Here is a 24,781-nt window from a genome sequence, read left to right on the forward strand (position 1 = left end):
TCATGACAGAATTTAAAAAACACTTTACAATAAGGTTTCATTTGTTAAGATGAACTAACAATAAAAATATTTCTGAACCATTTATTAATCTCAGTTAATGTACATTTCAACATTTACTAATACATTATTAAAATCAAACGTTGCATGTTAATATTATTTAATGAATAAATAGTGGTTTGTTTGTTTATTAAGTTTTTTACACCATGTTAGCATCATGGCTATTTACATGGCAAAAAAGTTCAGTATCATCCATAAGATTTACATTATATTAAACATTTCAACTTAACATAAGATAGAAAATCTAAAATACATTTTCAAATATTCCATGCAAGCATGTTTCTGAATAAAAGCGTTTTCTAGCAGCATCATAAAAATTACAATTCAACAAAATATGCTTAATAGTTAAAGGAACTTTACATGAAAGACATAAAGGAGGAACTTCGCCTATTATTAAAAACCCATGGGTAAGTCTTGAGTGCCCCCGTCTACACCTAGTGAACACAACTTGATCATGTCTCGATTTAAAATTATAGAAGCTACTTCTTTTTATGAATAAATAGTGGTAAATACTGTAATAAATGAATTGTTCTTAGTTAATGCACTGTTAACTAACGTGACCTTACTGTAAAGTGCTACCCAGAATTTCTTTTTTAGTGAACTAATCCTTTAATAAGATTAATAAATGCTGTAAAAGTAAAGTTCATATTAACTCGTGTATTAATGAAGGCTAATCTATATCACAACCATATTTTATTTAAGTTCTCGTCTTTCGTGTTTGGGTTCTTAATTTCATTGGTTCTCATGTGCATGTCTGGTTCAAATGTTTTCTTGTGTTTTATCTGTCGAAATGATGGCCGCATCTGAATTCCTCCACCAATCTTCTCAAAATTTCGATAAATGAGGGAAAGTTTCAGTTAATTTGCGTTTTGCCCGTGATGTTGGCATGGCTGGCAAGAGACAGAGCGCTCGCTAGACTCTAGTCCTGTTATATAATCTACTGAACGCCGTCGCTCCACGTCACACAACCCACTGCATCGCACGAGCCACTTTCTGCTGACGCCAGCATTCCTCCGCAGTTTTCCCATCTTCCACCCACTGAACTGGACCTTATCACCGCTGAAGGCCTCTCGCTAACAGAGTCCTCTCTGTAACACTTGTATCTGCTGAATTTGCTACCATGCATCACTCTTTAATCGACTGAGATCACTCAAGATCTCAGCGTCACAGACACACCTCGTGCAACTACAGGAATGTTCCCATAGTAAACACTTTAGAAGCAGATGCACGTCAAACTCTGCACACTGCATGTCAAAACCTGCTCCCGAGTGATAAACTATAACTAGGTCTGACTGCAGTTGCAGAATTCAATGATTTCCGTCAGGAAGAGACGGACTTACCCAGGTTCTCCAGGTCTTTGCGGGTGACAAACTTGTAGTCGTCATAGATGGTGCTCTCTGGGTTCTCCTCGAGCTCCTCTGTCAGGTTATCCAGGAAGGAGCACCAGTGTGGAGCCGGACCGAGAGCCTGGAAGACAGAGGAAGATCACCAACAGATACTCGAAACAAGGATGCATCTCATTAAAACTGTGGTGATAACTGGTCAGACGTCACAGAGAAATGAACAGAAAGAAGTCTATATTATCAAAAAGACTATATTTATGGGCCATTAAGACTGCATTGTGACATCTTCATGACAATCAAGCTCACTGCCATTTAATGTGAAAAAATTATATATAATGGCAATATCTCTTGTAACTGCCAATATAAGCTGATTTAAATAAAAAATAAAATAAAAAAAACCTCAAAGCTCTTCACTACAAACCATCGAATCTCATTATTAATTAATCAGGAGATTAAATGTTATTTGATTACATTTTAAATAATGAAAATGTTAAAGTTTCATTCATTCTGTCATTTTTATTTGATTGTATTTTAAATGATAACTGAATAGGAAATTTAGTTAAGACACCATTTTTGATGAATACGTGTTTTTTAAATCCTGAAACACTGAATCCAGGAAAAAAATAAAACAGAAAACACATAATTTGGAAGAAATGTTTTCATGACAGCCTTAATTAAGAGTGGTTTACATTCATTCCTGAGCTCTTACAAACATGTGGGACGCATATCCTTTCCCGTGACCCTTGTGTTATGAACACTGATAAATATCAATAGCAAATCATAATGGAAAACATATTGTGATAACATTTTTGTTTCAATGAGATGAAAATATCGCAAAAATCCTAATGGTTCTTAAAACAGGCCTTCATTTCGCAAAGTATAATTTAATGTTTTCTTCTTTTGAGATTGTTGTGAAATGTGACCAGGACTTTTCTTTACGGGGTTCACTGAACCGTGTTTTGTTTGATCACTCGCGCACGTGTGTGTGTGTGTGTGTGTGTGTGCGTGTACTCACCTCAAACAAAAAAAAAAAAAAAAAAAAAAAAAAAAACACAGTAACACACACACAGTAAACGCTCTCTTATTGCCAAACACACAGAGTCATATCATGTGCAGGTCTGGATCAGTACGTAGTTTCTCAGAAATGTTTCAGCCGCCCTTAACTACCATTGCCTTGTTAACTATAAACACTGTAAAAGCACTGGAGGTCTTGCCTTTACTGAGAAAGACAGGAAAAGGTGTAGTTGGGGGAACAAGGCGTACACAGGTGAGTCATGACTTGTCAAGAAACGAGGAACAAAATGCTCAAAGCATCGGCTGATTTTTGCAGCAGGCCATCTGGTACTTACAGGGATGTAAAAGGTGTTCATCTTGGGATCTTCATTGGCAGTGAAGAGCATACCTGTAAATTGAGTCACAGAACAGCAATCAGAAAACAAACACACCACTGATGGGACATAAAACCCCCGTATGCAGCGAGTCAGCTGAGGTATACAGAGTGAGTCACGCTCTCCCAATGGGTGACGTTCAAGCTGTGTAAATATAATGTACTCCTCATAAACGAAGCTCAATGAACAATAAACCACTTCTGGTCACTATACCATTCAAAAGCTTGAGGTTGGCAAGATTTGGGTCTGTTAAGTCTTTCACGTTCACCAAGGCTGCATTTGTTTTATAAAAAACACATTTAAAAAGTCTTGTCATTTGAATTAAAAGAATTCTATTGCAGTATCTCAACATCTACTGCATTTAGTCATTGATTCACACTGACTCGTGTAGTTACTGATTTTATGTTTGTGTCACCTGTTATGTAGTATTTGTTTTTTTTTTTGACTGTTTTTGAACAGTTGTTGTTTCTAAAGGTGCTATATGAATAAAGTTGACATCGACTTTTACAAATTTCATTAAGAGCTGAAAATTTTATAAAATGGTCTGAGATATTAAAATAAAAGATTTGTACAGGTGTTATCGTAGCACTCTAAGAAGTTTAATTGTATAATTAAAACCATTTTTATACATGCATTTATGTTTTTTTTTCTATTTTATAAATACTTAGTTATTTCTGACATGGAAAATAGCAATAAAAATGAATGAGGATTAATAGAATTTACACTACTATTCAAAAGTTTGGGGTTGGCATGATTTTTAATGTTTTTGAATGATGTTAATTGGATTTTTTTTTAAATACAGTAAAATAAGCAATACTATGGAATTATTATAATTTAAAATAACCATTTTGCTATTGTAAGATATTTTGAAATGCAAAGCTGTATTTTCAGCATCATTCCTCCAGTCTTCAGCGTCACATTCTGATTTGCTGCTCAAGAAACATTTCTGATTATTTTCAACGCTGGATTTTTCAAAGGACTCTTGAATTGGATAATAACTGGCTGACTGCACATAACCACTTACATAAGTGCAAACTTTGATTTTTAAAAACAATTTGACAAATCAAATCATCTTCAATCCTTTAAAAAAATGCTATAATATAATAATTATTTCACCTGCTAACTCCGAGCTTTCTGTGTCATTCTCTTCCATTTTAGCTTGTCATGCTGATGATTCTGCAGACTGGCATTTCTTATGTTATTTTAATGTATTGTCATAATTATGAACACACAGTTTACTGCATTTCGTTATTCTTCTAATTATTTACCTAAAGCTATAATCAGAAGTCTGGCACATTCACAGAATACAGCTTACTTCTGTGTTGCAAAGAGGGTGGATATTACATAATAAAATGAATATTATATTAGTCTTTTGTTTTAAAGGGGTTTTTAGTGTTTCGCTTAAGATATGCTGCCAAAACATGACTTGCAATTTGCTATTATAAGAGACAGTCACATCCTAAAAATATATATATATATATTCCTGCCCTGCGAGCAACATGAGATCAATCATTTCGGTCTGCTTTCCAGTAAGAGGAGGATTATCGTTTCTAAATATGCTACAAAGTTTATGTTGGCATCTTTCAGTATGTATGCCACGAACAGCCAATTTGGATTTCAAGGGGTCAGTTAGAAATGAACTCGTATCTTCTTGTGGTTAAACTTCAGTTCTATTTGTGTGAACTAACCGGAGCCGGGGTAGAGACACACATCGTTGATGTTGGCCTGCGGTTCGATGGAGGAAAATACTTTTCCCTGAAATTAAGAGATTAAAAAAAGGTTATGAATTTGATGCTTTTCCTCTGAAGGTTCATTGCTGGACGTCTGGATATAAAAGCCGGTCTTACGTTGTCTTTGTTCCACATCTTGATGATTTTGGAGTCGGCGGAGAGCACCAGGTCCAGCTGGTCGTGGAAGTGAAGGGACTTGATGGGCAGCCCATAGTAATGATCTTTAACCAGCAGAGGACGTGAAGAACGAAGATCATACACGAGAACCTGAGGACACATCGCAACTTAAAGTCAAAACGAGCACTGCTAGTCATTCAGCAGCGTAAATCTGAAGAGTTTACTGATTTTAAACTGAGACACAAAACTTGACCTGTCCAGTGCTGGTGCCCACCGCCATGCCCAGAGAGCCATTAAACTTCAGTGCGCTGACGGACGGCAGACCTTCCACCCTTCAGACAGGAGAAAAGCACAGAAGGATGAGGTTATTCCTCATGCTATTTGACTGATAACAGTATTAGACGAGAGTAATGATGCTGAGAATCCAGCTTTGGATCACAGTATACATCACATTTTAAAATATATTCCAACAGAAAACACTTCTTTTAATTTAAAGTAATATTTCACAACATTACTGTTTTTATATATATATATATATATATATATATATATATATATATATATATATATATATATATATATATATATTATATATATATATATATATATATATATATATATATAACACACACACATTACAGGTCAAAAGTTTGGAAACATTACTAATTTTAATGTTTTTGAAAGAAGTCTCTTCTGCTCATCAAGCCTGCATTTATTTGATCAAAAATACAGAATAAAACAGTAATATTGTGAAATATTATTACAACTTAAAATAATAGTTTTTCTATTTGAATATACTTTTAAAAAATAATTTATTCCTTGTCACATTTATGACTATTATCTCTTCAGTGTCACATTTATGACTATTACCGTAACATCCAGTCTATCACATGATCATTTAGAAATCATTCTAATATTCTGATTTATTATGAGTGTTGGAAACAGTTCTGCTGTCTAATATATTTGATGAAAAAGAGGTTAAAAAAAACTGCATTTATTCCAAAATAAAAAAAAAAATTCTAATAATATATATTCTAATAAGATTTTTTCTTTACTATCACTTTTTATCAATTTAACACATCCTTGCTGAATAAAAGTATTGATTTTATTTAAAAAAAAGAAAGAAAAAAAAAAAAATTACTGACCCCAAATTACTGACCAGTAGTGTGTATTGTTATTACAAAATATTTATATTTTAAAAACATAGCTTCTTTTTTTTTTTTTTACTTTTTATTCATCAAAAATATCCTAAAAAAGTATCACGTTCTGAAAAAATATTAAGCAGCAGAACTGTTTCCAAGCTTTGATAATGAATCATCATATTAGAATGATTTCTAAAGGATCATATCACAAAAATAAAAAAAAAACAGCTTTGCATCACAGAAATAAATGATAATTTAAAGTATAATAAATTTAAAAACAATTATTTTAAATTGTAATAATATATCACAATATTACATTTTTTTCTGTATTTTTGATCAAATAAATGCAGGCTTGATGAGCAGAAGAAACTTCTTTCAAAAACATTAAAAATAGTAATGTTTCCAAACTTTTGACCTGTACTGTATATATATATTTTTTTACTATATTTAGATCAAATAAATGCAGGTTTGGGGAGCAGAAGAGACTAACCCCCCCCCCCCCCCCCCCCCCCCCCCCCCCCCAGATCATCAGGTTTGTTTGTTCATCACTCAATCATCATTATACTGCATCTAAATCTCATCTTACTAAGACATATTATTGGAGATATAGAGCGATGACTGATATTTAAATAATTTAATGTCAGTGTCTGCTGTACTGTTATAAAAAGCTCCCTGATTTACATCACAAGCATCAGAATTTCATCTTGCTTTTAAGTTTTTGCCCATATAAATATCAACATTTGCATCAAATTTCATATTTTTGCTCAGTTTGAGCCTCTGAATAAAACTGATCCGTCTAGTTTTCTTTGATATAGATCATACTATATGAGCCAAAAAGCTCAAATATGATACTCAACAAAAACATATGCAAACTTTATATATTTTTGGTAACACTTTACAATAAGGTTCATTAGTTAACATTAGTTACCTACTTTAGCTAACATGAACTAAGCATGAACAACACTTCTACAGCATTTATTCATCTTAGCCCATGTTAATTTCAACACTTATTAACGCATTATTAAAATCAAAAGTTGTGCTTGTTAACATTTATAACATGAACTAACAATTAACTAACATTAACAAAGATGACTAAACACTGTAATAAATGTATTGTTCATTGTTTGCTCATGTTTAAACTAATTATTTATTTTTTTTTTTTACGATTTTGTCTAAAGGTTTAATCAATTGTTCAATTTCTAAAAATTAGATTTTTTCTGTCCAGCTTTACAGGGTTAAACCAATCCACTAAAAACAAAAACATAATATAAACATTAACATCAATATCAATCCTCAATATCACATCATAACCCGGTAACACTTTAGAACAGGGAACACTAATTCACTATTAACTACAACTTGTTTTCCCCCTCATTCCTAATTTTTCTGCTTATTAATAATAAGGATTGAAGTTTAGGTATTGGGGATAGCTTTGAATAGAATAAAGTCATATAGAATAATGCATTAATTTGTGCTTAATTAGTACTTATAAATAGCTAATATTCTAGTAAGATGCATGCTAATAAGCAACTAGTTAAGAGACCCTACAATAAAGTGTTACCGATAGCTTTGAAGGACAAAAAGTCTGAAACTTCCAAAAAATCTTGTTTAATTTTCATCACACAGGGAAAGAGCTGAACATTTCTTATGTGTTAATGGAAAATAAAGAAAGTCTTATGAATAATAAAACACAAATTGGTGAGTAAAAAAATGACAGGTTATTGATTCTTGGATGAATGGAGAATTATTTCTTTAAGCCGTATAAGAGTATAACAGAGATGCATGTAAACTTACTCCGTCCCGTCAGTGATGCTGCTGAGAGCGCAGTCCAAAACAGCCACTCGACTCCGGACACGAGGGTCCCAGCAGTCCACTCTGCCTTCACACACACACACACACACACACACACATTAACACACAGAGCACACGAACACAAACACCAGTCCTACACGACGGAGTTAAACACCAACCTCTAATGTCCCCGCAGCAAATAACTGATGAACAGGGTTGATGTCACACACGTTGATTTCTCTGTGAAGACATGAGAGCTTTACAATTCACACACAACTAATCTATTGTGATCAGTGTAGTATCATCTAATCAAACAAGCTCGAAATATTACAAACAGCATTTTCTATTCCTTTCTTATGCATCTTGTTATATAATGGTGTTAATAAGCACATAATTGAGACTTCATCAGCATTTTAATAAAACTGATATACTATTATAGTTTGTTAATTTTGTTTATTTGTTTTAATATTTTCTTTTGTAATTTTGTTGCATGCATTTGTCTTTTATCTCTTAGTCTAAGTTTAATTTTCAGCTGCTTTAGTAGTTAAACATAATGAAAATGAGAAATGGTCCCATGACAAGTATAAAAAAAATGAAATAAATTTAAGGGTATTTATATTTTATTTCAGTTAAGATTCATTTTATTTTAAGTAACAAAACATTTTTTCGGCTTTAGTTTGAGTTAACTATCATAACACTGGACTGTAAAATTTTTCATTTTAAAAATGTATGTTCCAAACAGAAAAGTGCTTGGAATGGAAATAAGCTACTAAAAATATACAATTATCTTTAAGGTTTTGATGTTTATATTTGGTACACTAGAAATGTGATTAAATTAAACAAATGCTATCTTTTTCATTACATGCTATCTAAAGGAAACTCAGCGATAATGTGCTTTAATTAACTGCATGGCTGTATACACAAACCGGTTCAACCAGCAGGTGTGTGTAGCCACCACAGATGTGGGTTTGTCAGTAGAGAGGAGAGAGGGACCAGAAAGACCGAACGGTGAACTAGCGCCCTGTGCTGGTGAGATACTTACGCTGCATCTGTCTGTAAGGAGTTCAGGAACCTGCCTTGTTCAAGATTCAGTCTGAAGACCTCTGAGCTACAGCGTAAACACAACACACGCACTTCATTGAGAAAACAAAACAGCTCATACAAAGTTAACAGGGTTTGCACAGTGTATGTGTATACAATCAGCACCAACTCTGATGGGTCTATCTCTCACAGATGAAAGGTCTATTCACACCGAGACTGAAGTGAAAAAGCTCCAGGCATTCACTTGCGTCAATGTCAGATGGACAGAAAAACAGACGTCACTCAGTCCAAAGCAAATCTGCCTTAACTCACCATGCAACAAAAATCTCAATGCACTAATGTACTCTAACATCATGTGTAAGCTTATTACACAGCTACGTAAATGAACGGATATAAAATATTACACAACTGTTCAAAAGTTTGGGGTCAGTAGGATTTGTTTAATGCTCTTTTGCTCTTCTAGGCTGCTATTATTTGATTAAAAATACAGTAAAAACACTAATCCTGAGAAATATAAACACAATTCAAAAAAAATATATTGCAATTTAAATAAATTATACCATTTAATCAAATCCTAATATGCAAACATGCATATCCATCAAAATTACTCCAGTCTTCAGTGTCACATGATCTTCAGAAATCAGTCTAATATTCTGATTTGCTGCTCAAGAAGCATTTCTGATTATCATCAATGTTGAAAACAACATTTTTGTGGAAACTGATACATTAAGCATTCTGTGATGAATAGAAAGTTTGAAAGAACAGCAAAGACAATAATAGATGAAATGACAGAAGTAGGCAGTAAATATTTGCTCTTGGTGTGAATAGACGTAGAGTACAGGTGATTTTCAGCGTGGCGTCTTACCTGGCACCCACGAAGTAGAGATCACAGGAAGGGTAGTGGTAGGAAAAATCCCGGCCAAACTTTGGGATGCGGGTCTTGTAGTAATGGCCGTGCTGAGAGTGGAATTCCACATAGCGGTCTATATGCAGAAACACTAGCTATAAAAAACAAAGACAAAATCATACAAATCACTTTTTATTTGCTTTTCTAGTCACATCACAACACACCAAATCTCAAACGAGGAGGTGGGAATCTCGTATCGCACGGAGGAGGACAACAATATATTGCCATTTCAGTATTTTGTCCCACCTCTATCTCAAACCTCATGATGACAAGGCCTCTGCTGAGTTTTAAAAATCAAAGTTAAGACTTAAGACCTGCACAAATAAGATGAATATAGCTAATACAGTTTATTGTATAACCAAAAATTAACATTAAAAAAGCTGAGAGAGCTGAAATATGCACACTTACAACTGTCTACAACATATTACAATATAAACACAATCAAGTAAACACTCATAAATCATCAAAAGCAGATCATAGGTTTGGCACAAATGCACAGCATTTGGACTTGAAACATGCTGGTATTTACATTTATTAAATTAAATAATCCCCATTTTAATTTTAATAACCACATTAAGATGTACCACTGCATTCTGTCCCCCAATAACCTCTTAAATGATATTTAAGACTTTTTTTTCCATTTAAAGGGGTCATGAACTGCCTTTATTATTTTGTACTGTTTGAATACGCTTGATGGACTGTAGACTCAGAAGTAAACTCCCACTGCTGTGATTGGCTAACAGTTGTGTATGTTTGACAGCCTACAGCCTTCACAGATGGACGCTGCTGTGATTTAGGTTAAAACGCATAAATACTCAGTACATACAAAGGACCAAGTTCTTACTGACGCGGTCTATTAAAAATAAAGTTCATCCCCTCTTTCCTAATGTTGGGGTTTAGAAGGAAGGCGGTGTTTTGTTTTCCACAATGTGGACAGTGACATAGAATCGGTGGGCGGAGCTTAACAGGTAATGCCATAGAATTGGTGGGCGAAGCTAAACAGGTAATGCCGTAGAATCGGTGGGCGGAGCTAAACAGACAGTGACGTAGAAATGGTGGGTGGAGCTAAACAGGTAGTGCCGTAGAATTACAGTGCCTAGAAAAACAGGTAATGCCGTAAAATTAGTGGGTGGAGCTAAACAGACAGTGCCTAGAAACGGTGGGTGGAGCTAAACTGACAGTGCCTAGAATCGGTGGGCGGAGATAAACAGGTAATACCGTAGAATTGGTGGGCGGAGCTAAACAGGTAATGCCGTAGAATTGGTGGGCGGAGCTAAACAGGTAATGCCGTAGAATCGGTGGGCGGAGCTAAACAGACAGTGACGTAGAATTGGTGGGTGGAGCTAAACAGGTAATGCCGTAAAATTAGTGGGTGGAGCTAAACAGACAGTGCCTAGAAACGGTGGGTGGAGCTAAACTGACAGTGCCTAGAATTGGTGGGTGGAGCTAAACAGGTAATGGGGTAGAATTGGTGGGCGGAGCTAAACAGGGCCCCCCAGTGCCTAGAAATTGGTGGGCGGAGCTAAACAGGTAATGCCATAGAATTGGTGGGCGAAGCTAAACAGACAGTGACGTAGAAATGGTGGGTGGAGCTAAACAGGTAGTGCCGTAGAATTAGTGGGTGGAGCTAAACAGACAGTGCCTAGAAATGGTGGGCGGAGCTAAACAGGTAATGTCGTAGAATTGGTGGGTGGAGCTAAACAGACAGTGCCTAGAAACGGTGGGCGGAGCTAAACAGGTAGTGCCGTAGAATTGGTGGGTGGAGCTAAATAGTGCGTAGAAATGGTAGGCGGAGCTAAACAGGTAATGTCGTAGAATTGGTGGGCGGAGCTAAACAGACAGTGCCTAGAAACGGTGGGCGGAGCTAAACAGGTAATGTCGTAGAATTGGTGGGCGGAGCTAAACAGACAGTGATGTAGAAGTAGGCGTTGATGACCTTCTGTGGAGGTGGGGTTTAGCCACACTATGACATCATAAAGTGACACATTCCGCCTGTTGGCAGATTGGCTTCAATACAAGCTGTTTTTAGACTAACATGACGGTTTTGAGTTCTGAAACTTACAGGACGTTTTTATAGTACTACAACCTTTTATATGTCAAAAGATCAAGGGAATTTTGATTACTCAGGTCATGACCCCGTTAAGATATTTCCAAATTACTATCTTAAATTTGACTAAGTAATACAAGCATACAACAAAAACAGCAGACAAACAGAAAGAGACACAAAGATGCATATAACGGCCGTGTGGGTTTTACCTTAGAGTAGTCCTCAGATAGGATGTCAAACGTCACCACTGTGAGGGGAATAAAACCGTGAGGTAAGTGACAAACCATCCTCAATTACATCATCAACCAGCAGCTTTAGCCATCATCTGCTGTGTTATCTGTAATCAGTAAGACATTAATGAGAGCTCAGGTTGTTTGTGTGTGGACGCTCTGATTAAATATTAAGCAATGCACTGGGCTTTTATTACAGAGATCATCAACAGCACCCAAACCAAACCCTAGACTTCATACCACTAGAACTAGCGCTAATCAAACAGATGCTACCATGGATGCTGACTGGCTGATGATATCATATTCACTTGTGTTATACAACGATTATAACACTCACCATCAGACTCCAGGCACCTCTCAAATTTCAGAGACAACTGGTAAGTATCATAGCATCGGACTCTAGGTTTGTATGTGCCTGAAAACATTCAAAAAAGCATTTTTAAAATTATTGCAATGTCCAGCATCATTTATCTGTTCCCAAAGTTTAAATCTGCACATTCAGCGTATGTATCTGACCTGCAGCTAAAATGAACTGGCCGTCGCGTGACACTCGGATGGAGGTGCAGACTGTGGGCATCTCGAAATCCTGAATCAGCTCAATCCTCTTCTGGATGTCTGTTAAAGATACGATTGAAGAAATTACCAGACGTCTCGGGCAATGCTTCACAGGAGAGCGTATAAGAGAGAGGGTGGAAAGCTGTGCCAATATTTACAATGAAAAAGACTGTGCAAAAAATCAAATGCGATTTTTATGCGCATCTCCTCAGTAAAGGCGCTCTAGTGCAAAAAAAATGCGTTTTTACTATATATCTCCTCAGTAATAGGCGCTCCTGTGATTAGTAGTATATCTCCAGCACGTGCGTTCACAAAAGGGTTGCCAGGTTTTCACACAAAAAACATAGAAAAATTGATTCTCCTAAACATATAGTCCACATTTCAAAAACTGGTTCCGGGTTGATAAAAAAAGGTTTTTGGCAGGGTTCCTTGGTAATATTCACTGGTTTTAGGGGCTAAAAAACGTTATTGGTATTGGGCGCTTTAAAACCCGCGAACAATGAAAAAATTATATGAATTGGCAAAAGGTTGGCATTACCACATCATTCTGTAATGCACTGACTCTCTTCTTTCGATCAACAGCAGGCGAAATTTGTCATTTGAAAACAGGGAGTAATGTGTAGCTTGTCGGGTTACAACTAATGTATTAAAATGAGGAACAGATTGTGTTTGTGTGGGTCATACATACATACATACATACATACATATATACATATGTATACATATATACATATAACATACATATACATATATATATAATATGGCATATATAGCCCCTAAAATGTATATTTTACCAAGGCAACCCTGCCAAAAACACTTATATATATATATAGCCATATATGCACTTTTATCGGGGAACCTACTACAAACATATTGGGCTAGTTATACACTACATATATACACATGCATATATATATACATACATATAAACACATGCATATATACATACACATACATGTGCTGGACATATACATACTAATCATAGGAGCGTCCATACATACATATATACATGCATACATGAAATATATATATATATACATACCATACATACATACACACACACACACATCTATATTCATATATATATATATATATATATATATATATATAATAGGAAGTATAGTGAATGTACTATATATTATATGTAATCACAAGGAAACATTATACATTCATAATTTCAAATGAATTCCCATCATAATAAAACCAAAGACAAAGTTGACAAAAAGCACACTAATAAAATCAAATAAATTCCCATAATAAACCAACATAAAACAAATCTAAAGCACTTGGTAATTAATTCACACAAAGTTGAAACAAAAGCCAAGAAATATTTGCTGTATTCGCATCTTAACAGCAATCAAAACACTAGCTATGTGAAGTGAAAACAAAAAAAAACAGAAGTATTTGCACTATAAACACATTTATAACAATAAATAAAATAGAAAAAAAAATCAGAACACTACATGAAAAACAAAGTGCATCTTAACAGCAATCAAAACACTAGCTGAAAATGACAGATGAATATGTGTACAACAAGGTTAGTGTTTTAGTGTCTCAAATCAAGTGAATTTTTAGATTACGAGCTTTCCTGTCGTTCACTGAATTAACTCTTTGAGAATAACACAAACAGAAGAAGAGTTTTACCTCCGGAAGAGATTTCCCATGACTCAGATTATAGATCTTCACGTTATTCACGCTGGACACCTGCATCTCTAAAGCGATCAGACAGAGTTTTCAATCATAACACATACACTCATGTAAAAGTTGAAGCACTACTGTTAGCATCAGCACGAGACCCACGTGGATGCACAACAGGAAGTGAGGAGGCGAAGGACGAAGTCCGTGTGGAAACACATCCCGCGACAATAGTTCCTAGTGTTCGCAAACACGCAAGCGCTGTAGCTCTCACGTCAACTACCCATGTACTGAGATAAGATTAAATAAAAACAAATAGCTAAATAAAATTTTGTTGCTAACATTAACATTTTACGACGGCGTTTTTAGTGCCACTTTAAAAAACTATCAAACTAAGATTACGAGATTAAAGTCGTAATATTTCGAGAATAAATTCGAAATGTTTCGAGAATTTAAATCCTAGAAATTAAAGTTATAATATTTTTGAGAGTATAGTCTTTATTGCGCATGCAAATGTCCCTGATTGAGAGCACCGGGACAGAGTTAAAGGCCACCGGAATACATTTGAAAATTGTTGCGTCCGAGAATAGCCCGAGATTTATTAACAGACTGAACAGAAGGACGAAGAACTTTTTGTCTTTTCTCTTATTTAACGCCCAAATTAATAAACTACAGCAAGCGCTGTAGCTCTCTTATTTAACGCCTTTTTTAATACACTACACATCTACAGGTGCATCTCAATAAATTAGAATGTTGTGGAAAAGTTCATTTATTTCAGTAATTCAACTCAAATTGTGAAACTTGTGTATTAAATAAATTCAGTGCACACAGACTGAAGTAGTTTAAGTCTTTGGTTCTTTTAATTGTGATGATTTTGGCTCACATTTAACAAAAACCCACCAATTCACAACAATATCTCAAACAAATCAGAATAATTCATAAGACCAGAGAATTGCCAGAGTTTTGAGAATGCAGCGGACATGGAGGACTACAATCTAATAAGAGCTTGTTCAAATACTGAGGTGCTAAACCATTCAGGGATTTATAAGTAATAAGCAAGATTTTAAAATCTATACGATGTTTGATAGGGAGCCAGTGCAGTGTTGACAGGACCAGGGTTAATATGGTCATACTTCCTGGTTCTAGAAAGAACTCTAGCTGCTGCATTTTGGACTAACTGGAGTTTGTTTACTAAGCGTGCAGAACAACCACCCAATAAAGCATTACAATAATCTAAACTTGAGGTCATCAACGCATGGATTAACATTTCTGCATTTGACATTGAGAGCATAGGTCGTAATTGAGATATATTTTTGAGATTGAAAAATGCAGTTTTACAAATGCTAGAAACGTGGCTTTCTAATGAAAGTTTGCTATCAAAAAGAACACCTAGGTTCCTAACTGATGACGAAGAATTGACAGAGTAGCCTTTGAGTCTTAGACAGCGTTCTAGGTTATTGCATACAGAGTTTTTAGGTCTATAATTAACACCTCTGTTTTTTTCAAAAATTAACAAAAAAAAATTAATCCAGTTTTTTTATATCGACTACTATGCATTTCGTTAGTTTTTCAAATTGGTATGTTTCGCTGGGCCGCGAAGAAATATAGAGCTGAGTATCATCAGCATAACAGTGAAAGCTAACACCGTGTTTCCTGATTATATTTCCCAAGGGTAACATGTAAAGCGTGAAGAGTAACGGCCCTAGTACTGAGCCTTGTGGTACTCCATACTGCACTTGTGAACGATATGATACCTCTTCATTCACTTCTACGAATTGATGGCAGTCATATAAGTATGATTTGAACCATGCTAATGCACTTCCATTAATGCCAACAAAGTTTTCTAGTCTATGCAAAAGAATGTTGTGGTCAATAGTGTCGAACGCAGCACTAAGATCCAATAGCACTAATAGAGAGATACAACCACGATCAGAAGAGAAGGTCATTTGTAACTCTAATTAGAGCAGTCTCAGTACTATGATACAGTCTAAATCCTGACTGGAAATCCTCACAGATACCATTTTTCTCTAAGAGGGAATATAATTTTGAGGCTTTTACCATTATCTTAGAAACAAAAACAAAAAACGAAAACTCTATATAATTAAATAATTAACTATTTCCAAGTTGTCAATTTGTGGTTCTTTTGATGAGAGGCTTAATAACAGGCATTTTGAAGGTTTTGGGGACATATCCTAATGACAATGAGGAATTAATAATAGTCAGAAGAGGATCTATGACTCCTTGAAGCACCTCTTTTAGGAGCTTAGATGGAATAGGGTCCAACATACATGTTGTTTGTTTAGATGATTTAACAAGTTTATACAATTCTTCCTCTCCTATAGTAGAGAAGGAGTGGTATTGTTCCTTAGGCAATCTATAGCACACTATCTGATGTTACGACGATACTATAACTGAATGGCTGCATGGTTTACAATTTTTATCTCTAATAGTAGCGATCTTAGAAGTAAAGTAGCTCATAAAGTCATTACAGCTGTGCTGTTGGGAAATTTGGGAAATTTCAACACTTGTTGGACTGTCTAACCGTCAGATTAGAACCAACATGAAAGCAGAGCTAGCCGCTGAAAAGGGGGTTTTCCCGAAGTCAAAAAGGAGAAAACACACCTGCTGGCAGATGCTTCTGTTCTCATACTTCAGCGCATGAGTGGAGCTTTCCACCAGCGAATGCATCAAAATGAATACATTCAGCTTGACATACTCAGCTTTCCTTGAGAACCGATTGTGCTCTTAAGCTATGCAACCACTAAAGAGACAATCAAGGAATAAACAGAGCCTCTTATGATCTTTTTGGAATGCATTGATGTGAGAGCCTCCCATCTCCCTTGAGAGCTCTGGGCAAAAAAAAAACAAACAACAAAAAAAAAAACCTGATGATGTGTTTTGCGTATGAATTGACATGTTTACTACATTTGCTTAGACACTAATCATGCTGATGGTGTTCCCCATAGCAACAAGTCCAGATGCTATGCTGAAGTTCCACTTCGAAAGGAAATCAAAAATTTGCAAAATATGAGTGAATGCAGAGTTTCTCAGAACACAAAAGCAAGATTCAGATATACATTTCCTCTCAAACTACAAAGACAATCAAGGATTAACAGAGCCCTCTTTATATGATGCATTGAGGTAGAGCCTCCTCTCCTTGAGAGCTCTGGGCAAAAAAAAACACCCCTTAAATGTCGAAATATAATTTTTTTCCCATCACCATGTCCCTTTAGGTGCTCTGTATATTTCCCCCTTAAATGTCGAAATATAAAATAAGATTCTTTGTTTTGAAATGTGGCCATGGACATTTACGTGAGATTCAGAGCATACTTAATAACCATCACTACTGCTTTACTTAACCAGGGGAAGCTTGCAGACCCGTGCATTGACCAATATCGTGAAAAAGGAGTCTTGGTTTTGAATTCAGAGTACCTCACAACACTCCTAGTTGTGGTGCCCAGGTCAGTGAGAACTCTAAGAGCAAATCTTAACTCAGATATATCTGATCAAGCGTTTTTCTGAATGTATTTGTTACACTGTCTTTATAGAACGGCATATGCACTATGGGAGAAGACATATGAGTTGATGTCAAAGTTTGTGGTTCCTCGTTCCAGCCAGTTGGTCCCAGTACATGTTTGTTGAGTAAAATCATGTAAAATCTGAAAATAGTTATTTTAATTGTTTAAAAGTATTAATTACTGATTAGCTGATCATTGATATCTGGAAATCCACCCCTGTATTTTTTTGCAAAGCATGCAATAACTATGTTTCTGTTTGTATAACAGGAAGTTGGTTGAGGATGTAGATGCAGGGATTTTCACAGTAACCCTGTTTAAGAATGTCATTGCAAAATTCAAAACCAATGCCAAAAAGTACAAGTAAGCTTACTTTTTAAAATCTTTACTAAACAACCTTGCTAAATTTTTTTTCATATATCTGCAAGTACAGTCTCAGGAAAAAAGTACCCTTTAAAAAGGTGCACTTACCTTATTTACCTCTAAAGGGTGCATTAAAGGTACATATTAGTACTTAAATTGTACATATTCAAACCTAAATGGTACATATTAATACTTTTTTTTAAATGTAGCGCCCCTATTTGTTTGCTGGAATTTGTTTGCTTCTCAGGACACATGAACCTCGGCACATGTGGACAGGCATCCATACCCTCACAGACTATAAACCAGGAAACAGCACACCCCCAACCAGCAATGCCACCTTCCCTAATGATCTAAACTACATTTATGCTCGCTTTGATCGTGGAAACACAGAACCACCCATCAAAGCTGTGCTCACACCTGACGACCTGCCGCTCACACTTTCCACCAGTGACGTGTGCTCCACCTTGCGTAAGGTGAATGTTCATAAAGCTGCAGGCCCTGATGGCATCACTGGCCGAGTGCTTAGGGTGTGCAGAACAGCTGGCTGAGGCCTTCACCAACATTTTCAACCTCTCTTTGGCCCAAGCCATTGTTCCCAACTGCTTCAAAACAACCACCATTGTACCTGTACCAAAACATGCTGGTGCAGTGGCCCTCAATGACTTCCGCCCAATTGCTCTTACTCCCATTATTACAAAGTGTTTTGAGAGGCTGGTCCTCTCCCACCTGAAAACATGCTTGCCCCCTACACTGGACCCATACCAGTTCGCCTACAAATCCAACAGGTCAACTGAGGATGCCATCGCCTCCACTCTGCCTGGACGCACCTGGACAGAACGAACACATATGTCAGGATGCTATTCATTGATTTCAGCTCCGCCTTCAATACTGTGATCCCATCCAAGTTGATCTCCAGTTCTGTGATCTTGGCATCAGCCCCTCCCTCTGTAACTGGACTTTGAACTGGACCTTGAACAGACCACAGTCTGTTAGGATCAGTAACCACACCTCCTCCGTCCTCACTTTAAAACACTGGGGTACCACAGGGCTGTGTGCTGAGTCCGGATCCTCTACTCCCTTTTCACCCACCACTGCATACCTATGCATGGCTCTAACTCCATAATCAATGTTGGGAGATGAGACCATGGTGGTAGGCCTGATCAGCGGCAATGATGAGACAACCTACAAGGACGAGGTTCAGCATCTAGCAATGTGGTGTGCCAACAATAACCTTGCACTCAACACCCAAAAGACCAAAGAGCTGATTGTAGACCACCGGCAGACTAAGAAGGACCACACTCCCATCTACATTGATGGGGCTGAAGTGGAGCGCGTGCGAGCTTCAATTCCTTGGTGTCCATCTCTCTGAGGATCTTTCCTGGACCCTCAACACCTCCCTACTGTTTAAAAAGGACACAACAGCGCCTTTACTTCCTTAGGAAAAAACTGAGGGAAGCCGTCACACCTGTCCCCCAACAGCTCCTGCCTAAACTTCTACCGCTGCTCTATTGAAAGCATTCTCAACAAAACTGCATCACAGTGCGGTATGGCAACTGCACTGTTTCGGGACCAGAAAGCCCTCCAGCGGGTGGTGTGAAAATGCCAAAGTACATCACTGGTGTCGGGCTACCCTCCATCAAAGACGTCAACCACAAATGCTGCCTAAGGAGAGTGAGAAGTATCTTCAAAGACTCCTCTCCAATCACCCCAATCACAGACTGTTCACTCCTCTCCCATCAGGGAGACGTTATAGGAGTCTTCGCTGTCGCACCAGCAGACTCAGGAACAGTTTCTTTCCATCAGCGGTCAGCCTACTGAAGTTCCCAAACTATTTTGCTACAGCCCAGTAAGAAGAATAGAAAGCAGCTAAGGCAGCAACTCTTTATTCAAACACAGCGCTGACAAACAAAACGAAATATAATATTCCCCCCCCTCTCTTTATCTAAATTAACATTTACAAAGTGACATGATTAAAAGATAGGTACTCCCTAAAAAGAATTTCTGTTATAATAAGAAATATTTCAATGTTGTTTAAAAAACAAAAACAAATAGCTGCAAATGGAGATATTTTTGAATAGCCATCAATGGAAAAAGACAATCTTTAATGCCAGATGGTGTAGTTAGTTACCACATAGTGTACCAGCATGTACTTATTCATTATTATTATATATTCATTCATTATTATTATCATGTCATTTCAAAGTCTTGTAATGCTTTTTATTTCTTCCATGAAACATGAAATGAGAAATTCCAAAGAATTACAGTCTTGCTACTCACTCTTTTGTAATGAATGGGGACTGAAGTGTACAAACCCAATTCCAAAAAAGTTGGGACACTGTACAAATTGGGAGTAAAAAAGGAATGGAATAATTTACAAATCTCAGAAACTTATATTTTATTCATAATAGAATATAGATAACATATCAAATGTTGAAAGTGAGACATTTTGAAATGTCGTGCCAAATATTGGCTCATTTGGATTTCATGAGAGCTACACATTCCAAAAAAGTTTGGGACAGGTCAAGTCAAGTCAAGTCATCTTTATTATATATAGCGCTTTAAACAAAAAAAGATTGCGTCAAAGCAACTAAACAACATTAATTAGGAAAACAGTGTGTCAATAATGCAAAATGACAGTTAAAGGCAGGGTACCAATAAGTAAGTAAGTAAGTAAAATTTATTTGTATAGCACATTTCACAGATAAAAATCACAAAGTGCTTCACAACAATAGGTAAAATCCACAACACTTATAAATACATTACAGCACATAATCAAAATAAACAAAGTACACATAAGGCACCACTACAGTCTAGTTAAAAGCCTCTTTAAGAAGAAGAGTTTTCAACTGGGTTTTAAAATTTTCCACACAATCCAAGCAGCGTATGGAAGGAGGCAAAGCGTTCCTCAACCGAGGTGCCACAACTTGAAACGAACGGTGTTCCCCTCTAGTTTTAAAATGTGTAAGGGGGGCACTAAAAATCTCTGGCCTGTTGATCTCAGACTATGTGAGGATTGTACGCAGCTGTATCAGGTCAGAGATGTATGGGGGGGGGGGCGCCTGTCCTTGTAAGGCTCTAAAAGTTAGAACAAAAATTTTAAAGTGCATTCTAAATTTCACTGGTAGCCAATGAAGAGAAGCTAAAATAGGGAGTAATATGTGCCCTTTTACTCGTGTGGGTTAAAAGCCTAGCAGCAGAATTTTGAACAGTCTGGAGACGACAAAGATCCTTCCTATTAAGGCAAATAAAAAGACTGTTACAATAGTCTAAACGAGATGAAATAAAAGCATGAATAATCATCTCCAACTTGACCTTTGACACCAGGGCTCTTATCTTAGAAATGTTCCTTAATTGAAAGAAACAGTTTTTAATAAGTTGCTTCGAGTGTTTCTCCAGAGACATGGCCGCATCAAAAACAAAACCTAAGCTCCTGAGACTCGGCTGAACAGACGAACCTAAGGCACCCGATATGTTGTTTTATCTGAGGAATGCTCTGCTCAGGAGCAATGATTAAGGTTTTCAGTCTTGGCTGAGTTCAGTATTAAAAAGTTATTTCCGTTTTAGCCACTTCTTAATCTTACTCAAACAGTTGATTAAAGATGACAATTTATATAACTCAGTAGGCTTGAAAGAACAGTAAAACTGAAAGTCATCTGCATACAAGTGATAAGAGACATCCTGAAACTGGCTAATTATCTGTCCTAGAGGATGTATATACAGAAGGAAAAGAATCGGTCCCAGGACAGAACCCTGAGGAACACCACTCGACAAACCTACAGTATCTGACATAATCTGATTTATAAAAACACTAAAACTTCTACCGGTAAGGTAAGATGAGAACCATTTTAAAACTGATCCAGATATCCCTAATAGATCCTGAAGTTTATCAAGCATAATATTGTGATCAATAGTGTCAAAGGCAGATGTAAGGTCCAGTAAAACTAACACTGTATGCTTCCCAGAATCAGCTGACATCAAAATATCACTTGAGACCTTCACCAGTGCAGTTTCCGTAGAATGTTTACGTGACGAAACCCTGACTGATATTTGTCAAAAACTATAATTTATCTCTAAGAAAGTATTAAGCTGCTCTGCTACCACTTTCTCAAGAATCTTAGCCATAAAAGGGAGTTTAGATATAGGCCTATAATTTATGGGTTTCAATGGGTCTAAACTGGGCTTTTTAAGAACAGGTTCAACAATAGCATGTTTAAAAAAGTCAGGAACCACACCAGTTAAAAGAGAGGTATTGATCATTTCTACAACACAGGGGCCAATACTATCAAAAACCTGCTTAAACAGCGAAGGCAGGAGAACATCACTATGGCCATAAGCGGGCTTCAACTTATCTAGCAGAGTGGTAACATCATGTAATGTCACTAGTTTAAAGGAGAAACACGGATGGGAAAGAGCAAAAGTGCAAGCCTTATGTGCAGGATGAGGTATAATAGTATTGAAGATGTACAGTTCTCTCTCCACCTTCAATACTATGACTTAGGTGCCCTTGAGCAAGGCACCGAACCCCCAACTGCTCCCCGGGCGCCGCAGCATAAAAATGGCTGCCCACTGCTCCGGGTGTTGTGTTCACAGTGTGTGTGTGTGTTCACTGCTCTGTGTGTGTGCACTTCGGATGGGTTAAATGCAGAGCACGAATTCTGAGAATTCTGAGTATGGGTCACCATACTTGGCTGAATGTCACGTCACTTTTTTTTTACTAGCTCTGATATCCTTCATTTTCTCAACAAAGAAGTCAAGGAATACATTACTTTTTGGCAGAGAGAGCACCGCAGTTGGAGAAACAGATGGCGAAACAATAGAATTATGGTATCAAACAAGAATTTGGAGTTTTTCTATTAGAGGATATTAGCTGAGAGAAGTAGTTAGTTCTAGCACTTTTCAGGAGTTCATTTAGAGAAGTAGTTAATTCCCTAAGATAAAGCCTGTGAACTTCAAGTTTGGTTGTTTTCCATAAGCGCTCTATTTTCAGACATTTACTTCTATAGCTCTGAATAGATGCATTTATCCACGGACAGGGCTTTTTAATAGAGACAGTGTTTGATTTCATAGGAGCCACTTCATCTAAAATTGCTAAACATTGGCTGTTAAAAGACTCAGCATACACATTTACATCACTGCAACCCCTTAGCTGGCATGGATTAAACAAAATAGCAAACTTCCCAGCAACATCCTGATTAATAACTCTCCTTTGAGCCTTAATTCTTAGAGGCGGGGGGTCCCGAGGGAAATTCAGGTTGAAGAAAACACAACTATGATCACTCACATGTACATCCTCCACACACACATTTACTATTATAAGAGGCCGGAAAAGTTAAATGTACATAAAAGGAAGAGCTGGAGGACCAATTTGCAACTTATTAGGTCAATTGGCAACATGACTGGGAATAAAAAGAGCCTCTCGGAGTCGCAGTGTCTCTCAGAAGTCAAGATGGGCTGAGGATCACCAATTCCCCCAATGCTGTGGCGAAAAATAGTGGAGCAATATCAGAAAGGAGTTTCTCCGAGAAAAATTGCTAAGAGTTTGAAGTTATCATTATCTACAGTGCATAATATCATCCAAAGATTCAGAGAATCTGGAACAATCTCTGTGCGTAAGGGTCAAGGCCGGAAAACCATACTGTATGCCCGTGATCTTCGGGCCCTTAGACGCCACTGCATCACATACAGGAATGCTACTGTAATGGAAATCACAACATTGGCTCAGGAATACTTCCATAAAACATTTTCGGTGAACACAATCCACCGTGCCATTTGCCGTTGCCAGCTAAAACTCTATAGGTCAAAAAAGAAGCCATATCTAAACATGATCCAGAAGCGCAGGCGTTTTCTCTGGGCCAAGGCTCATTTAAAATGGACTGTGGCAAAGTGGAAAACTGTTCTGTGGTCAGAAGAATCAAAATTTGAAGTTCTTTTTGGAAAACTGCGACACCATGTCATCCGGACTAAATAGGACAAGGACAACCCAAGTTGTTATCAGTTCTCAGTTCTGAAGCCTGCATCTTTGATGGTATGGGGTTGCATGAGTGCGTGTGGCATGGGCAGCTTACACATCTGGAAAGGCACCATCAATGCTGAAAGGTATATCCAAGTTCTAGAACAACATATGCTCCCATCCAAATGTTGTCTCTTTCAGGGAAGACCTTGCATTTTCCAATATCACAATGCCAGACCACATACTGCATCAATTACAAAATCATGGCTGCGTAGAAGAAGGATCCGGGTACTGAAATGGCCAGCCTGCAGTCCAGATCTTTCACCCATAGAAAACATTTGGCGCATCATAAAGAGGAAGATGCGACAAAGGAGACCTAAGACAGTTGAGCAACTAGAAGCCTGGATTAGACAAGAATGGGACAACATTCCTATTCCTAAACTTGAGTAACTTGTCTCCTCTGTCCCCAGACATTTGCAGACTGTTATAAAAAGAAGAGGGGATGCCACACAGTGGTAAACATTGCCTTGTCCCAACTTTTTTTGAGATGTGCTGATGCCATGAAATTTAAAATCAACTTATTTTTCCCCTTAAAATGACACATTTTCTCAGTTTATACATTTGATATGTCATCTATGTTGTATTCAGAATAAAATATTGAAATTTGAAACTTCCACATCATTCCACTCTGTTTTTATTCACAATTTGTACAGTGTCCCAACTTTTTTGGAATCGGGTTTGTATAAACTTCAAAAATTACACCTAGAAATACCTCAAAAATATAATGGTGCAGCATTCTGTATGTATAGGTATGCCTGGGCTGTTATAAAAGAAAAAAAAAAAAAATTATATATTCTAGAGTTGTTTGGGGTGGGGATAAATAAAATGCGATCTGCGATGATGTCATAATCATGTTGCATTGTGGTCTATGGATCTGCCCGAAGTGTGCATATGAAACAGACTCGCTCCC

At 36.9% G+C, this 24,781-nt stretch overlaps 1 protein-coding gene across 2 annotated transcripts in view; it reads right to left on the minus strand.

Moving 5' to 3' along the window:
* The window catches only part of nol10 (nucleolar protein 10), a 30,857-nt gene extending 16,626 nt beyond the window's left edge, over positions 1 to 14,231 (minus strand). Inside the window, exons 1-13 of one of the 2 annotated variants that reach the window (XM_042774480.1) lie at positions 13,993 to 14,231; positions 12,310 to 12,454; positions 12,131 to 12,208; positions 11,773 to 11,810; positions 9,475 to 9,611; positions 8,611 to 8,676; positions 7,747 to 7,808; positions 7,572 to 7,656; positions 4,889 to 4,967; positions 4,636 to 4,785; positions 4,477 to 4,543; positions 2,750 to 2,802; positions 1,398 to 1,524 (exon numbers count right to left, since the gene is read on the minus strand). In XM_042774480.1, coding sequence (XP_042630414.1) covers positions 1,398 to 1,524; positions 2,750 to 2,802; positions 4,477 to 4,543; positions 4,636 to 4,785; positions 4,889 to 4,967; positions 7,572 to 7,656; positions 7,747 to 7,808; positions 8,611 to 8,676; positions 9,475 to 9,611; positions 11,773 to 11,810; positions 12,131 to 12,208; positions 12,310 to 12,454; positions 13,993 to 14,058 — 1,153 coding nt within the window. In that variant the 5' untranslated portion in view covers positions 14,059 to 14,231. Of the gene's footprint in view, positions 1 to 1,397; positions 1,525 to 2,749; positions 2,803 to 4,476; positions 4,544 to 4,635; positions 4,786 to 4,888; positions 4,968 to 7,571; positions 7,657 to 7,746; positions 7,809 to 8,610; positions 8,677 to 9,474; positions 9,612 to 11,772; positions 11,811 to 12,130; positions 12,209 to 12,309; positions 12,455 to 12,886; positions 12,932 to 13,992 lie in introns of those variants that run through there. The other variant, XM_042774479.1, reaches the window with a different exon arrangement.
* Positions 14,232 to 24,781: the final 10,550 nt, after the last annotated feature.

The sequence above is a fragment of the Cyprinus carpio genome, chromosome A17 (assembly GCF_018340385.1).
Source record: "Cyprinus carpio isolate SPL01 chromosome A17, ASM1834038v1, whole genome shotgun sequence".
In the NCBI taxonomy this organism is placed as follows: domain Eukaryota; kingdom Metazoa; phylum Chordata; class Actinopteri; order Cypriniformes; family Cyprinidae; genus Cyprinus; species Cyprinus carpio.